The sequence below is a fragment of the Numenius arquata genome, chromosome 12 (genome assembly GCF_964106895.1).
Source record: "Numenius arquata chromosome 12, bNumArq3.hap1.1, whole genome shotgun sequence".
NCBI classification, from domain to species: Eukaryota; Metazoa; Chordata; class Aves; order Charadriiformes; family Scolopacidae; genus Numenius; species Numenius arquata.
In genome coordinates this window covers 4,751,559-4,769,222 of record NC_133587.1, presented here as the reverse complement: position 1 = coordinate 4,769,222, position 17,664 = coordinate 4,751,559, and the positions used below count along the sequence as shown (strand labels likewise).

At 51.9% G+C, this 17,664-nt stretch overlaps 1 protein-coding gene across 2 annotated transcripts; it reads right to left on the bottom strand.

Moving 5' to 3' along the window:
* Nucleotides 1-436: 436 nt before the first annotated feature.
* Nucleotides 437-11,139, bottom strand: LOC141470966 (sodium-dependent lysophosphatidylcholine symporter 1-like). Of its 2 annotated transcripts, XM_074157305.1 has the most exons (15): nt 10,755-11,139; nt 8,104-8,223; nt 7,656-7,780; nt 6,830-6,962; nt 6,343-6,421; nt 5,773-5,927; nt 5,559-5,649; nt 4,966-5,087; nt 4,768-4,851; nt 4,503-4,586; nt 3,430-3,542; nt 2,824-2,967; nt 2,367-2,543; nt 2,119-2,166; nt 437-841 (listed from the first exon to the last, which is right to left on the bottom strand). In XM_074157305.1, the coding sequence occupies exons 1-14, from the start codon at nt 10,839-10,841 to the stop codon at nt 2,124-2,126; spliced, it is 1,557 nt and encodes a 518-aa protein (XP_074013406.1). In that variant the 5' UTR covers nt 10,842-11,139; the 3' UTR covers nt 437-841; nt 2,119-2,123. The 2 variants fall into 2 exon arrangements, with proteins under 2 accessions (XP_074013406.1, XP_074013405.1); XM_074157304.1 differs by having other exon boundaries at nt 445-841; nt 5,559-5,927; nt 10,755-10,841.
* Nucleotides 11,140-17,664: the final 6,525 nt, after the last annotated feature.

Sequence of the window (17,664 nt, the reverse complement as noted above, 5' to 3'; positions counted from 1 at the left end):
CTGGGCCGGCTCTCCCTACAAGGGCCAGCGATAAACAAGGATCTGAAAAGGAAAAATAACTGCTCGCTGTGTGCCGACGCCAGAGCCCTTGCCGTGCTGGTGCTGGCACACTGGCACACGCCAGGCACTGCAGCTCTCGCCCTGGGTAGGGTGTTTTGGTGTGGTTTTTTTTTTTCTACTCCCTGGCATAACCTGCTCATTTTACCAGCAAGCCAGGCCACTGCAACAAACAGTGCTTCGACAGGGGCAAGGAGCTCAGCCAGGTTTGACCACCCCTCAACTGCTCAGGGCTGGTCGAGACCCAGGGAAGTTCGAGGTCAGATTCTGGTATCTAAACTTTTCAAGCCCAAAGGCTTGAAAACAAGTGAATTCTGCCTCAGCTGCTCCCTACCCTTTGGATTGTCTGCTGGCAAAACTCACAAGAAATACCAAGAGGGAAAAGCATGAGCATTCAGATTTAATAGTGTAAAAAATAAATGGGGCATTATTTGAGATACAGAAGCAACACCCCAGGCACAGCAGCGGGACTGGCAGGCACCACCTCCCTGCTCTGCAGTGGCCCGTGGCCTGTTCACAGCCCATGCCGCAGGTTGGGAGCTTCAGATCAAGCCCACTCCTCAGTCCCAAGGGGTGGGTGCCTTTGGACATCATTCATACTTTCTGCAGAATTTGAAACTCCCAGTGATCAGAGCGTTTCCTCAATGCTCGAAGGCACTTGCTTTTTCTTAACTCCGCAGGCAGCAAGGCTGAAAGCAGCGCGGTGGCAGAGGGCAGTGCATCCCAACACGGGACTGAGGGTTTAGTCAGGTGATCCCAAGGTGATCCCAGGTGATCCTTCACACTCCAGAAAACAAAACAACAAAAAAAAAGAAAAAAGAGGAAAAAGAGGGAGAAATTATTCTGAATCTGGACTGAAATTGTTCCGACTGCTGCGACAGTCCTGCAGGCGCCCTGATGCAGCTCTAAAACACAATCTCCTCCACTGATCACGAAGTTACACCGCAAGACTTAAGGCTTCAAAATTAATTCAGCGCACAACTGGGGAGTAATTTGCTCAGATCCTGCCAGTGTGCACCAGACTGGAGAGCTGCAAGGTCAACCAACGGTCAGATGCAGCTCTAGCCCTAAAAATAACCAGCCTCACGCTCTGCCGCTGCACAAGGCTGAACGCAGCTCAGCGCTACCAGCCATGAGATGGCTGATTTCTTCTCTCTCCCCCCTGCCCCCCGCTGCCCCCTCATTGTTGCCAGGAGAGACGTGGGGGTGCCGAGCAGCTCTCACAAGATGCTGCTGTGGGAGATCGATTTATGGGCTATGACTGAAAAGCAACTCGGCTCGTCTTGACATTCGTTTGACACTTCTGCCGTAACCTGCCAACCCGGTGAAAACCAGGACAAGCTGCCAGAAACCCCCCAGCTGCCTGACCGGAGGAAACAAAGCCCATTCCCGCAACTTCCTGTGCTGAGAAGCTCCTGGTTTCCCAGAAGCGGTTCAGCTGACAAGGCCTGGGCAGATGGACAGAGTTGGCTTCCACCACCCTGCTGCCAGGTGTCATTGTTTCTGTATATGCTTTAAAACACCGCTGGCTTGAACTTCACCCTTGTTCAAAGAAATTCTAAACCTTTCACTCTGAAAGGGCAGTCGAAGCACAAAGACATGCACTATCATCTCGGCAGTATTTTCCCTAAAAACTGGCCAAAAATAGTTTCCTCTTGAAAACAATTCCTGCCTTCTTTGTGCATTCTTTCCCACAGGGTTAAGTGACACCTCTGCACCCCAGTGTGAGAGAGCACTGCTCCGGGTCTGGTGGGGGCCCTTCCTCCCCGGCACTGCAGTCTTTCCCCAGAAAGAGAGCACAGATCTGCCTTGCCCAGATCTGTCAGGACCTGCCAAAAGACCGGAGAGGCCAAGCCCTGAAGAAAGCAGCTCTGGTGAGATGGCAGAGCTGGGGCTGCAGCAGGAGCCCCTCCACGTCCTGTGCCTGCCAGCCGGGAAAGGGTCAGGATGCAAAACAAGCCGTTGGGACAGGGAACAGGAAACAACAGGAAGCGACGATTTTCCCCGAGAGCAGCACATCCTGACAGCGCAGCAAAGCCATGTCCTTCCCGATGAACTCACCCAGTTCAGCCCTGGGTTTGTTCTCGGCTGCTGTGCTGTACCTGATGCCTGTTAACAGGAACACAAGCACTCATGAAATCTGGTGTGAAGTCAGCAGCCTCCAAAATACCCCCAAAGCCCATTGGGAAATGCACCCCTAGAGAGGATTGTAGCCCAAGGACGCAGCTGGACACACACTGTCCCTTCCTTGTACAACATTTTTGTGTCGGGCTAGGACCAAGGCAGACACCCAGGGAGCTGGAATTTACCCCATTGCCTCCATCTCCATTCTCATCTGCTTTCTTCTCTCTTCATTGATGGGATGGAGGCAGAAAATGATTATGGCAACGAACAGCAGGCTTATTGGGACTGGGGCCATGAGAAGCTGCAGGGTGAGGATGACGGAGGGCTTGTACGTGCAGTCTCCAGCATGGTAACCTGCAAAACTAAAGAGGAGAATGGTTTTCCCTCCCCCAGCCCCACTGGGCCACCGCAGAAAGGCCAGCAGGCACCTCTGTCGCTCTCCTCTAGAGTCTGGTATCAGATGCCAAATTTTGGGGAAATCCCACTCCTTTCTGCTCCTCTTGCTCCCAGTAAATGTTGGAAAGACACTTTTGGATATCCCTGTGACTCATTCCAGCATCTCCTATCAACACTCTAGAAAACAGATGTGGAAAGTGCCTGTGCTGGTCTGCCAAAATAGGGGAGGGAGAGTTTGGGGCTTACTGTAAACTCAGTGTTGATATCCCCACGGCAAGGCCACCTGCAAACTTGTTGAAGAAGACATAAAACGAGTAGAAGAGAGCCTCCAGGTTGAGGCAGCTGGGGTTCCTCAGCATGAAGTCATCCACTGTATCTGGCAGCATGGACCTGGGGACAGACAGCCACCCAGAGGTGTCAGTGACACCCACGCCAGTGCCAGCTGAACTCACCTGCAGCCGCTTCCAGGCTTCCCCAAGTAGCAGAGAGAGACAGAAACCCCTTGCAGAACCCCACTCTGGTGACCATTTTGTGCCTGCCCTCTGCCTTGGGCAAATAGGGCAGAGAGCGTCTTACAGAGGGTACAGCAGCTGCTTCAGAAAAAAAGAAAAACTGCGCCTTGTGCAATGACGCATCCTGCTGCTGAACCTGAACACAGACTGAACGATGCTGCCGCAGGACCATGGATCGCATCCACATCCCTTCACAGTCCCACCTTCACGGGTCCCTCTGCAGCCCAAAAATCTGCTGTATTGAGCAAACGGGCAGCCTTGGCACATCAGGGGTGGTGCTTTCCATGTAACCTTCCCCTCCTCTCCACCTGACAAGTGGCTCGGAGCTGCCTCTGCTCACCAGGGTAAAAGGTAGAGCACAGCCATGCTGCAGCCTGCCATGATCACCAGGAAGACGAAGGCCAGGAAGTTGTGCATCACCTGGGTGACAGCTACCAGGGCTGGGATGATCAGCTGCAGTGGCGAGAGGAAGAGGAAAAACAAAAGCACATGGGCCCTTTCCACTGCTGACAGGTTGCTCTGCCCCAACCAAAGGCCACGCTCCACCCTTCCCCACACATTTCATCAACTCCTGTCCCCCGTGACTGCAGCACGGAGCCCAGGACAGGCTGACACTGGCAGCAAAACCTTCCTTGTAGGTAAAGAGGGGCTGGTTATGGAGGGCAATGGAGCCGAGTGGTTAAACAAAAGCTGGATCTGCTATGGCTACACCCAATGTCTGTGAGGAAGGCATCTAGAGATAGATCCTCAATGGGATTTGAGGACCCAATTCTGCAAAAAAAAAAAAACAAAAACAAAACAAATGGGATTTCCTTGCTGACCTGCAGAGCCAGGCAGCAGCCAGGATGTATGTCTGATGGGCAGGCTGTTTCCCAGCCAGTGCCAAGCGTGGTGCACAGCTCTTCCTTCCCTCCCCATGCCTTGCATGGAGCTGGGCGGCAGAACTCAGGTCACTTACATTAAGCATGCAAGATCCTGGAGCAGGACAGAGGCCACAGGATGATGTTTGCATCTGCGCATGAGACTGGTGTCTTGGTACAGCGTCTGATCACACGCTGCTCACCAGATCTGCAGCCATAGGAATCTCAGAGACTGAGCCCTTGGTTGGGCGATGCTGCAAAAAGCCATTTCCCCACTGTCCCAGGGAACAGTCCCTCGGCCTCCCTGCACCTTACTGCAAAGCTCTGCAAAGCCATGGCCACCAATACCAGCAACGACCAGACATGAGGAAGTGCAGAGCTGCCATCAACCACTGGCTTAACTCCTGGTCATCTGTAGTGCAGGGGACAGCGCGCCCACGGCCACCCTTAGCCACCAGCCAGCTCTTTGCCCCAGACACCACGAGCAGCTGGAGGCAAGGCTGTCCCTTCACAGGGCTTCTCAGTCCACAGCCATAACCATGGGCAAACTCACCGCCAGACCCAGTGAGGCTGCTGTTTTCTTTCCAAATCTCCCCAAAAACCACTGCCAAAAGGGAACACAGACGGAAGCTGTGACCTGAGGAGAGAAACAAAAGGGTGTCTTAGCAATTCCCCCCCAGGACTGCCAGTCTCTACCTGGGTGACATCCTTGCTGATGGGCAGAAGCAAAGCACATGGGCTGAGCTGCCCGTGCTCAAGGGCTGGGGTGACCCAGGGATCACTTCTGCACCAGGAAGGTCTGCCTGGGGCTCACTTACCAACATGATAAGCACTAAGTGTTGGAACTTCCCAGCCAGCCCCGCAGCATGAGTACAGAAGAAGGCAAAGATCCCCTGTGTGATCTGGGAAAGCAATGCGGAGGTGTTCATGGCTGGGGGTCCCGAGTTCACTGTCTGAATAACTTGCCTGGACATCTCATCCACCAAGTTCTCCTCCTACCGTGGCAGGTCTCGCACCTGGAAGGCCAGGGATGCAAAGAGGAAGCCACACAGCAGCTGGGTGTAGGGCTTGTGTCCCACGACCATCCTCAGGCAGCTGGCAAAGGACAGCTCAACCTTCCCCAGGGGACTGAGGGGCCCTGAGAGGAGAGACAGCAGGGCTGGCACGGGAGATGCCAGAACAAATGCCATGGGGTGGGAGGCGCAGGGGGATTGTGCTGCTGTGTCTGGGATACAGCTCAGCATGAGGAGCTATTGGAGTCTGATGTCTCAGTGCAGAGGCAACAGCTACAGGCAGGTTTTCACGTCTTTACGCTGGGCACTCGGGCTGGCCTGTGTAGCTCTGCAGGCTGCGTGCTGGTGAGACCCGCTCAGTGTGAAGCGGTGAGCTGCAGACCCTGTCCCAGGCCCATGGAGGAGCAAGATGCTGCCAGCCCAAACTAAGGAGGGTCTTAGCATCCAAGTACGTGTGTGTTTCTGAGCCCCACACCCGGAGAGCAATGCCCCATATAGCTGCCCAGCTCCCTCTGCCTCGCACCTTCCTCTGCAACCCCACCCTCACCATCTGCCGCCACTGGGCACCCTCCAAATTGCATCTAAATGGATCTTACCAGGCTGCTCCCTGACTCCAAAGATGAGAATCAGACAGGACAGGCAATAGATTGAGCCCAGGACCAGGGATGCAAATACATAGGCCCTACGCTGGAAAATGAGAGACAGTGCACAGTGACAACGTGGGTACCACGCACAGAGCCGGCAGCACAGCCAGCGGCACCTGCCCCAGAGTTTAATGGAGGAACAGGGTGCAGGCGGGCCAGCCCTTACCGTGTTCTCCAGAGAGTCTGTGAGGCTGGTGGTGGTGTTGGGCAGGGTCTCGTTCGGCACGTAACAGCCATTCATCATGTGGGCATGGTAACTGCCCACTATCTGCCCCTGGATTCCTGACCCAAGGAGCGTGCTGAACACCTCCATCCCCATTCCTGCCAGGATGACCGAGAGAGAAACCTCAGTCCCACTCCCTGGCTGATGGGACACATCCCTCAGGTAAGAAACCAGCTTTGGGAATGTAGTTGGAGGCACCAACATCCAGAGCTGCCTCAGAGGAAGAGACCTGATATTTCTACCTGCTCTTATTTTTTTTCCCCTTAGCTCCAGCGGTAAATGCTCTAATGATTGGAACCAATAAATCTGAGTTCTGAGTCCCCTAAGGATGATACAGATCTAAGAAATGTTTCTGTGGGTAAATTCTTTGCAGAAGATGACTGGTTTCATCCCTGCTTTATCCCATCCAACTCTGTAGCCTGATCAGAGCCAGAGGAACTTATTCACCTCTCCTCTGGGGAGAGTCTCCCAGGAACACAGGCAGCCGGGGGCTGAAGGGGCGCAGACACTTACTGTAGGCAGTGGCTGAGTCACGGTCTCTTTGGGTTCCTCCCAGGAACATTGTCAGGGAAGAGTACGGCACGTGGTGGCACTAGGGAGAGCACAGTTCAAACACAGCTCTGGCTGCTGCTTCCCTGGTTTGCCGGTCATGACATCCCTCATCCCTTCTGTGCCACCCCTGCACACAGGTGGGTTTTCACCCTCTTCTTCTGAGATTTGCTCTGTTCCCACAAACCAGTGATGGAGAAGTTCACATCACCATACACAGGCAGCCCAGCTGAATCCCAGATTAAAATGCACCCACCGCTCCACCTCGCTATCCCTGCAGGGGTGGTCTGCACCATCCTGCATCTCTTGCTGCCCCCCAGCTAGAGCTCTCCCAGGCTCTGCTCCAAGTCCCTTCCTGGAGAAGCTGGGACTCCCCAGCTGACCATGTCCCTGTTCCTTGCAGTACAGGATGATGTATAAGACAGCCAGCCCCAGGCACCGTGTTCCTTACAGTAATGCAGGTCTGGAAGAAGCTGTACATGAACAGGTACCACAGGAATTTCAGGGAGGTGGGGGTGGCATCCGAGAGGGTGGACCACATCATGCAGTAGCAGAGCACCCCAAATGGCATGGAGCACGCAATCCTGGGAAGGAAGCAGAGCTGGTCAGATGCGACCCTCAGATAAGGAGGTCACAATTCTCATTGCACAAGCTGAGCTACGTAGCGCAACCTCTTCCCCAGCTTCCAAACCACAGCTCAGCTACTGCAAGATCAAGAACTGGGAGAAGAAGCAGCTTTGCTCAAGTGAGTGCCCATCAGTCAGGCTGGGGCGGGGTGTTAATCCTAAACACAAGGGTTAAGAGAAAAAGTAATGTCCAAGTTGTCAAACGTTTCTTATTCTCTTGCTTAACTACTCCAGGTCCTTCCCCTGCCGCAGAACTCTGGAGGCAGCAGTAACCCTCTACACGCATGATCTGCCTGTGGTTAGAGCCCGGTGGAGAGTTGCTGGCACAGCTGGCTACCAAACTCCCTCTGTGCCACCACACAGGACTCTCAGAGCACTGAACCTTGTGGCCTTGCAGACACGAGGCCCCAGGCAAAGAGTAAGTGTGCAAGTTTGCAGTACATACCTCCTCTTCTCCTCTTCCATTGCAATGACATATGGACCCCACTGCAAGTTATGTTCTCTTTAGTGTCCTTCTGATGTTAAGTTTTTGTAATTCTCCGAAAGCCACAGTCACATTAAACACCCAGTGAGGCATCCCAGCTACCTCCTTGCACTGAAGGAATTTACGCCCAGCAAAGACCATCCTGAGCTTCCAGCCCAGACACTCACCAGGGGACCAACTTGCCGTATTTTCTTCTCGGGCTCTTGCTGACTAGGAAGCCAATAGCTGGGTCAGTAACCGCATCCCAGGCTCTTCCAAGGAAAATGATCAAAGAGGCATGGAATGGCTCCATCTGGGGGGAAATGGAAACCACAGCTGGAAAGGGAAAGAAGTCCTGGCGAAAAGCTGTGAGCAGTCAGCACGATGCAGCTCACTCCAGCCAACGTTTCATCTGCATCCCCTGGAGACCACTCCAAGCGTTGAAATGACCCGGAAACATCTCCTGCATGCCCACCAACAATATTTGCATCATGTGATTTTGATCCCGTTTGAATGCCTAATTCTGATGAGCATTTCCAAGGGCTTTGGCCACCCACCAAATTTCACCCTTGGCCCATTCTGCTGAGCTTACGCTAAAACCCATTGCAGATAACGCCATCTCATGTGGCCACTCACCTGTGCAACATCCAACAGGAAGATCTGGAGGAAAAACCCGATGGCATTGCCTGTCATCTGGTAGGGAATGCCCCCGACAGCATAGCAAACCTTTCTCCAAAGCGGCAGTCCTGGCTTCTCCTGCAGCCAAGACACCAGGGAACAAGCCCACCTGAGAAATGATATGCACCTCTGGCTGACAGCTCACCTCCAGCTGCCGCTTGGCCCATCCACTGGGTTCTCCAAGGCCTATTTAAACTCGGAGTCATGTCATAACCCCTCAAGGACCCACTCACGACACACGTACCTGTCCTTTGGCTGGACATCACTCCACTGATACCCACAAGCAGGGTGGACATGGCAGTTGGGTTGCTGTAGGGTTCTTCCCCTTCTGCTGGTAGTCTTGGTGGGTCAGGGCACAGTGTTACCTGCTCACAACCTGCCCTCGGGCAGCAGCCTGGCTTGTGAGATGCTGCTCAGCAGAGTTTCACGTTCTTCATAAACCTTCAAGTTCTCTTGCACAGCCACCCTGAGGAGCTGAACATGCCAACAGCCTCTCCCCTCACTCCAGCCCACCAGCCTACATCCTCTCCTCCACCAGCCAAAGCCCCAGGGCAATAGCTGATCAGCGGGCATCTGGCTCATTTGCTCATCTTGGGCTTGTCTTGTCACCAGGGCCACATCCCTAGTGTTTCACCTTGATTCTCCTCAGAGGCATGTTTGCATGAGATCACAGGCTGCTAATGTAAATGAGATACGTATCTAATGCCAGATACAGAGCTATCTGCTGAGCTGGTCCAACGTTATTCTTTCGTATTCTATTGAGCCACAATCCAGTGGTTCAAATTCTTTAATATTAAAAAGTACAAATTGCATCAGGCTTAAAGTGACTGTGATGGAGGCAATCGGAGGAGAGAGACTGCAAAGGCCAGAGCCCAAGGGATTTCTCTAGATCAACAGGGAAAGCACAAGGAACGTTTCAGCGTGCAGGAAAAGGGCTGATGGCAAAGCCTCTATTTTATTTGGATGTGGTTAGCTTCAGTAAATACCGTACCAAGCCTCAAGTATCTGGCAGGTTCCCAGAGGCAACCTACAGCACTGACTTCCTTCCAGCCCCGAAATGAACTTGCTGTCTAACAGGATACACCTCTGCGTCGTGCAGGACCAGGAGCATACGGCAGAACACAGGCTGAGACCGCATAGAAAGCAGGAAGCCTGTCTGGGCTCGGCTTTCCACTTGGCTGAAGCAGCCCACGGCCTTGGCAGCAGCTTGGCTCTCCTACGAGCAGACCTTTGCTAGAGACCATTTCTGGTGGGACAGGGTCACCAGTGGTGGGGTCGCAGGTGTCTGGGGACCGGGGCTGACCTCCCATCTCAGCACAGGCTGCCTCAGATCATGCTCATCACTTGTCAGCATCTCGGGTTCCTGGTCTACACCATGTTTCAGCTTTCCCAAGCATTGAGCAGCTCCAGCGCAGCACAGCATGAGGCAGGCACATTTTTTGCTGTCCTGCACCCAAAAAATATGCAGCCCTTTCTGGAAAGATGCAGAAGGGTCCTCTGCTCACTCGGGGCAGACGGCCATCCCAGGCAACAGGCCTGGTCTGGACATGTCTATAAAAGGCTGTGAACTCCTCCAGTAAGAGTTCTGCAGAGGAGCAGAGTAAGGAGGGATGAATGCTTGGCACGGAGGCAGCTGTGTGAGGGGCTGGGCTGAGGGACAGACTGTATGTTCTGAGGGACAGACTGTATGTTCACATCGACATCTGGGTAACCAGGAAATCAAGTCAGGAATCGCTTCAAATTCCTACTTGCCTTCATCTCTTGTGGAGTGAGGGGGCAATCTGCTGGTTCCCCAGCCTGTTTGGGCTGGAGATCGCTTGCTGAATCTCGAGGGATGACAGACCTTCATTGTAATAGTACTAGGGAGCAGCTTCCAAAAACACAAGCACAATCCCAAAAAGCAGCATTCCAAGTGCCTTTCCCTCGCTCAGCGATTAGCCTCCTCCACAGCCTCCTCCTCCCTCCTTGGACCCCTCCGCAGCCCACGCCATGGAAAAAGCACTGACACCGCTTTTCACCGAGGACCCAGCCTGCTCCTGCACACCCTGGGGAGCAGAGCGCTTGCTTTTCCTCTGCCAGGTAACCTCAGCTGCCTGCTTGTGCCTCTCAGCTTCTGGTCCCAGTTTACTTTCTGCCTTTCACAGCACACAGCGAGAGTCATGTCCCTTGTATTTCAAATTGCAGACTAGCCTTGTCCCGCAGGCATGGCTGAAGCATTAGGTTTGCCCCACCGCTGAGGAGCACTCATTCGTACAACATTGCATTTCCACAGCCGTTCCTTTTCTAAAATTACAAAGGCATTTCTCTCGGCTGTAGGGTTTTGTGGCAGCTTTTGTTCCCTTTATGCTCTCAGCAGGTAGGACAAGCGCTCGCTCTGCACGTCTCTGCCCATTTCACTGGAAAGTCAGGAACAACAACAAAATGCAGAGCCTTGCTTTAACAATGTGTTCTCGAGCTTGAGTCATAAACACTTCGAAACACCCCCACAGCCTGTGGCTGCTCGATGCGGGTAGGCTCTGCGTGGGTGTGCGCACTCGCGAGGGTTAGCGTGCACGTGTGAAACGCATTGCTGCGTGTGAGAAAGCACCACCCTGGGATGTTGATCTTACCTCTCTGTGGACCCCTCTCCTTTGTGGGAGAGCTCCTTCTTGGGTCAGGCTGTGCAGCTCAGCATCTTCATGACCACCTGGAAGCATGACTGCAGACACGGCCTTGTCCTTCAGTGGCACGTGGCCGGCAAGCAGAAGCTGCCGTGCCCAGGATGAGGAAGAAGTTGCCTTGTACGTCAAAGAACGCACCACAGGCTCAGATCAGAGCTGGATAGAAATTTGACAAGTGAAGTTACCACATCTGCAGGGCCCCAGAGGGAGCTGATGGAGGGGAAGTGACTGGCCCTGAGGGTGGAGCATCTCCAGACCCTGCCCTGTTTCTGCAGGAAACCTGGCAGAGCTCACAGTGCAACATGTACTCGGGGCAGTAGCTCCCAGGCTCTCTGCAGTTAAGTGGAGAAATCTGGTGCTCTTCAAAGGTCAACCTGGGTCCAGCACTTCCTCCCCACCCCAGGGCTGCTGCCACTCTGAGATCTTATGGGAGAGGAGAAGCAGCCTGAGCTCCAGCCCACTGTTGGAACATGCTCAAGCCGCCCCAGGACTCCTGTCTCAGCACCAGCAACCACCAGCTGCAAAGAACCAGCATGTGAAACCCAGAGTGGGCAACCAAAGGAACTAGAGAGGCACAAGCAGGGAGAGGGCAGCAAGAACAGGCAGGTTCTTGCCCTGGGTCACTCCCCAACAAAGCCCCTCTCTCCCAAGGAAGTCCCAGAAGACCAGGAGTCCAGCTGTGGCTCCTTATTCGGAGCTGTGGAAACCCCCTGCCCATTTGCTTTGTGCTCTCCTTAATGGGTGCAAGGTGTTGGCCCAGGACAACGTCACTGAGAGTAGGAGGCGTGGGATACATTTTCCTTTCTCTATTAAGCGAAATCTGCAATTATCAACCTCTTTCAGCCCATGAGCTCCTGAGAGATCTCCCGTGGCAATGCAGACCCCACACAGTATGTTTTAGCCTGGCGACAAGAAACGTGCTTTTCTTAGTCCCCCTTTCACAGACCCTTCATCGCCCGTCAAGCCCAGCGGTCTCAGTATCACAAACCAAAAATTCCTCCTCCATTAAGAGCGGCAGGAGCCCCGTTACTCAGCGCTGGCTGTGTGGGAGCAGCCGAGTTCCCAAGGCAGCGGTGCTGGCAGCACGCAGCCCGACGCCGTTATGAGCACTTGGCAAAGCAAAGGCGGAGGGAGAAATCGGCTTCAGAGGACAGAAGGCACACAGCAAAAGGCTGGCAGGCAAGGGATTGCCGCTGTGCCCGCTAATCAGCTGTTTGGCACATCTCGCCTCATCAAGGCAGCTCTTCAAAACCAGGCTTCTCTAGCTAGATCAGACTCGGTCCTCAAGACTGAACTTATATGCAGCAGCCAGGGCAGAAGAATACAGGCAAAACCCTCTCCCTGTTCTCCTCCCAGGTTACCAAGAGCTACTGGGAGCATTAAATCCATGTTAGCGTCTCTGTACCACCACCCATACCCATGGGGAACGCAGGCAGCCACCCTGCAAGGTTCCTCACAACACTGTCGGAAAAATGCGTCATCTTCAGCCTTGTCCAGTAGGGGTTAATCTAAAAAAAAAGAAAACAACCCTGAATTTTGCAGGCTGAGTCAGAACTTGGTTAATAAGTCACAGTACAACTGAGTCAGCAGCATCTCTCTTCGCTGCTACTTTACTGACATCCTAGATAACAAATATCACTCATGCTGGACCACAGCCAGCGCAGTGGGAGCCAAATCTCTGTCTCCCACCAGCATATCTAAGCATACATCTCTATAAGAAAGCAAAATACATCTCTCCCCACCCAAGAGGAAAAGGGAAACTCAAAAGGAAATATAAAAAAAAAAACCCTGATTTTTATTTTCTTTTTCTAGGCCATTTTGTACCCGCTCACAACACGCAATTACATTTGGACAGACACAAGGTACCTTTGGAAATTGTACTCAGCACTTAATCCTCTGGCTCTTTGGCACTCGTTTACTCTCCAGGTGGAAATAGCTGCATTTTCTGCTCACAGACTAGAAAGCCAACAGATGACCAACCGTTACCTCCCAGAGTAGCTGTGTAGCTCTCACTCCCTGGCCAGTTCAGTGCACAATTATCTTCAGCACAGGAAAGCTTTATTTCTGCTCTGCTCAGATCCTCCCAAAGCCTTTTGTTGTGTTGCTTGGTGCCTTACAGAAGACAGATCACCCGTGGGGTCTAGACAGGATGTCACGATTCCTAGAGCAGCATGGGGAGCTCTCAGCCCGCCTCTGAGCTCAGCTTTGTGCTGGAAAGGCAGATTTTGGTAAAATGCACCAATCTGACTGTTAATCACTGCTATACACTCGCTGCAAGAAAAGAGCTTTCTAATAACTCCGTGTGCCAAGGCCTGAAATCGAACCAAACCAGCTCGCCTTACCCTGCGCACACCAAGGGTCCAGGGCAAAAGGATGGTGCTTGTCCATCGCTACACTAATTTTTTGCTCTCAGTTGCTTAGAAATCGGTTTTGAGAGAATAGGGAAAGCACTCGGCAGCACTGCAGCTACACCCATTTCTCTGTTGCACAAATATTCAGCTCCGAGAAGCCAAAGCTCTGCAGCTTAAGAAACAAGGTCACGTTGGCGTTTACTTATGGCAAAGGAAAGGTCCCTTCCCCAGAACCCCCTTCGCCGCAGAAGCACAAGATCTTATCTCTCAAGGCAGCCCAGGGCCCGGGAAAGCAGGATATAAACAACTCCGGTCCAAGCCATGGTAGCTGAACAGCTTTTCTCAGGGTACTATGGCCTAGAGATGGGCTGCTTCAGGCAAGGGAGCCCCACTGGAAAAAATAAAACCAACAAGTCTAAAGCTAGCAAATGGGAATTTTTTGGCACTGAAGCAAGTGGCAGCATTTGGATACGTTCCACTAGCAAGTCCTCCGGAGTTTCACCCTTCCTTGACTGCTCTAAGCCCAACCAGAGGCTCTCGTGTTCCCCTTTGCACAGCTGCCTTCTCTTGGTGGAAAGGGAGACATGACTTCAACAGCCACCAAGGTGGACAAGACAGGAGAAGAAGAGCTGTTGCTACTGTTGGCCCCTAAGCCAATAAAGAGTTAATTTAATGAGGAGTCACGAAATGTACCTGAGTAAATAAGAACATCTGGAATCTGTTCAGGAACTCCCAGCGCTGGGAGAGATAGGCTCAGTGCAGACAAGACAGAACAGCAAATAAGATAAGCATTTAGGAATGTAGTAAATAAGTCAGAATATGATAAATTAGTAAATCGAGAGGTGCTTGACACAGGAGCTGTTCAGATACCAAAGACGTGGGCCTGTTGTATAATTAGCGTTATACTACTCTCTGTAGAAGTGTGTAATTGGGAAACGTGGGACTCGTTTGGTAAAAAAACTTTTGCTAACAGGTAACTAGAAAGGATTTCTCTTCCCGTTTCTGTTGAAACCCGGCAGGATCCCTGCTGACAGCCAGCCCGATCACCTGGCCAGCAGCTGCAATAAGCTGCTTTAGACGGTGCCTGTTGACTTTCTTGTTCCATCAGCGTTGCCGCAGGAGCCCAGTTAGCACCTTGACAGCAGCCAACACATGAAAGTCCCCGCGCAGCCTGCAGTGACACACGCTCCGCCAGCTCCCGGAGCCACGCACTGCCATCGTCCCCGCTGTGTATGTTTGTGCCGAGTGGAATGCATTATTTACCAGAGCAAGGAGGAGACTTGCAGCTGAACTCTCAGCAGACATCAACTACCTTTAGGTGGTTTTCCTTCCCAAAGTAAAGTGAAACTGCCTAAAACGCATCACGGAAGCGGGCAGGGTGATCATACCTCGTTAACAAGGACTGTAGATGAGGAGCCCCAGCTCTGCGTGATTCGGTCTGTGTGTGTGAAGGTGAATTCCCTTCACACCAGGCAGAGCACCGATGTGTACCTTCATCGCTGCTGCGCCAGAAGGACAGGTACAGAAACATGCAGCCCGGAGAAGTCTGCTCTGAGTCTCGAAGTGCAAGAGGAGCTGAAAGACTTTTCTTTCATGGGGGATGCTGCTGGGTCACCAGGAAAGCGAACTGGCAGCAGGCTTGGCTGAGAACCACGGGCTTCAGCTTCCCAGCTCTGCCTCCAGCAACTATCAGACACCCTTCCATGGATGATGCCAGGCGTTTACCATACAAGCACCCATGGAAACCCACAACCTGGTAAGAAAAACAACTTTGTTGCTTAATTAAATCTGTCATTTAAAATTACCTCTCTCCATCTATAAACATTCTGGTTCACCAACAGAAACAAGACCGGTAAGGGGGTAGCACTGTCTTGCTTTCACAATCTAGCAATTCTTCCCACGGGCTTACCTAGAACAGCAAACTGCTGAACAGGCACCAGCTCCTACTCAAGGATTAATGCAGATATCACAGGTCCTCCCCTCATGGTGGTGGACTTTGAAGAAGCCCATAAGCATCTTGTTTTATTAGGACACCAATCCCCCAAGCCAGTTTTCCACAGTAACTACAGAGTCATGAGAAACATCAACTCAAGGTCCTTTTTCTTGATAACAAAGGCTCTGTAAAGCAGTGTTGCTTTGGAAAGAAAACCCTCCTGACTGAACTTCCAAAGAACATCCCAGGAGCAGACTGACATCCTTTTAACCACTTCTCCAACTAAAGACACTGAGGAGCTGAAGACCCACCCAAGAAGCAGCCACGGCACGAAGGTGACTTTCTCCTTCTGGAAAGATTTCATGTTGTCCAGCAACGAGGAGCAAAGACTAAATTCAATATAACTGAGCATAACCAAAGGCAACAAGAAAAGAACTTAGACCAAAATTTACAGTCATCCTTTTGTAGCTGCAGGTATGCCCACTGAGATTCTTGTTCTCTAGCTCTCATCGTTGCTTCCATTTATCTTCTGAGTTACCCGAGGTTTGTGCCAAAACAAGCCAACCAGCCAACAGCTGCTTTGCGCTGTTAACGTTATTTTACCTGAAGAAGCAGCTGAAGGTACTACATACCTGGATGTTCCTACACCAGGATCGCTGGCACCGGCATGGCAGAACCTCCTGAAGGAGACAAATCACTGACCACGCAAGAAACATGGAGCAGGAAACAACCCATGGCAAAAAGCAGTGTTACAGAGGGGAGGCAAAGTTCCCAGGAAATGGTGCAAAATGCTATCAGAAAACACAGGAACTAAATCTCAGCAACAAAGACATGTGAAGGAAGAAGAGGAAACAATGAACTGTGTAGCAAGGAAAAAAATCCAAGGAAGTCCTACAATTGCCCATCTGAGGAAGGGAAAACCATTAAAATACAGCAAAGGAAAACACTCAGATAGCGTGAAAGATATCAGCCCCAGACAGGACAGCACAGTCGTGAAACCGGGCTGTATCTTATCGTACAGAAACTGAAAAGAAGTGAGTTTTCACATGAGACATGGAGCACTGCCTTAACAGCAGTGTGAGAAAGAACAGGAAGACAGGCAGGACTCCCCCGTGGAGGGAACAATCAGACAACAAAAGGCGAAGTGAAACACTTCTCCGAGCAAAAGGAGAAAAAGACGCTTTTTCACAGGCATAAATGTCCATTTTAGAAAAGCCCAATCTCAGCCCATGGCTCTGTTAGAACAAAGAAATCAAATGATAAAGGAAGATTTTTACTAGAAAGTCAAATAAACTCACTAACAACCATCACAAACTATAGCAGTGTCAGGAACCAGCATTTCCCTTCCTGCAGGGGAACGTCAAACACGAAAGAGCTGCACCAGTGACAGGGAAGGGGATTGTCTTTACAAAAATCAAGGTCCCTTCCCACTATCCCCCTTTTTCCTATTCTGATCATTTGTGCCTTCCCCGTTAATTAACCTGGCTGTCATTTTTGCTTTATAGCTTATTTTATAGTGAAACGTTGCTTCCAATTTGTTCCACAGGCTCTTTTGTCAGCTCTGGAAGAAGATACGCCTATCTCGGTTACCGATACCGCTTCGGTGCTCCGCTCGGGCACGCTTCAGATAGCCGGGCGGCCGGGCAGAGCTGGTCCCGCTCGCCAGGAGATAAGGACTCGCTCATTAGTTACAAAAACAAACCCCAAGAAAAGAATCAGAGGAAGAAGGAGTCGGCAGCATCGTCCCAGAGGGTCTCACAGACACACAGGGGCACAAGGTGCAGGTCCCCGCAGACAGAGTTTCTCAGCAGGAGCCTTGGAGGTGGAGAGCGGTTTCTCTGCAGCACTGCCACCCTCCGGCTCAGGGGGAAAATTAACTTTTCCTGGCAGAGAAGCGTTTCCGAGCCCAGAGCCCTTCCGAATTTAGCACTTTTCCATCCCACTGGCAAGGAGAGAGCCAAGAGGAAACCTGGATGTGAAACTTCCCATTGGTAAGCAGAATCTGTGCGACAAAATCCTTGAGGTTGGCAGGTGGATGAGCTGCTGTCCAGCTGCCACCCCTCGTTTAATTTGGGTGCACCAATGTGTCCAGCTCATCCAGCCACAGACCGCGGACACTGGTCACCACCTCAGCCCTCTGATGCCACCAGATACCCAAGGCAGAAGCAGGAGACACATAATTTGTACTCTTTCTATTCATAAACTTTTTTTTTCTGGGTCTAGGAGTTCATCCTGGGCAGCATTCTAGACGTTGTCCCAGGTCCCCAAAATGACACGTATGGAGAAGATCAGGAAACGAGAACTCCTCTGATGAACAATTAAAAATTAATTACTTCCCACAAGGCAGCGGGGCACTATATTCAGCTCTGAGGGAAATCCCCTTTCTGAATTCTCTCTGTGCCGGTTCACGCACGTTACTAAACGATCAGAATACCTGACATCAAGCGATGCAGGCGGGAAAAGCCCAAGTTCACCCGACAGAAAAAAAGGCTTTTAAATTTGATCTCATTTAGCTGAAGACAGCTCAGCGCTTGGAAACCTGCGTGCAGAGCAACCCACAGCAGTAAGAGTAGAC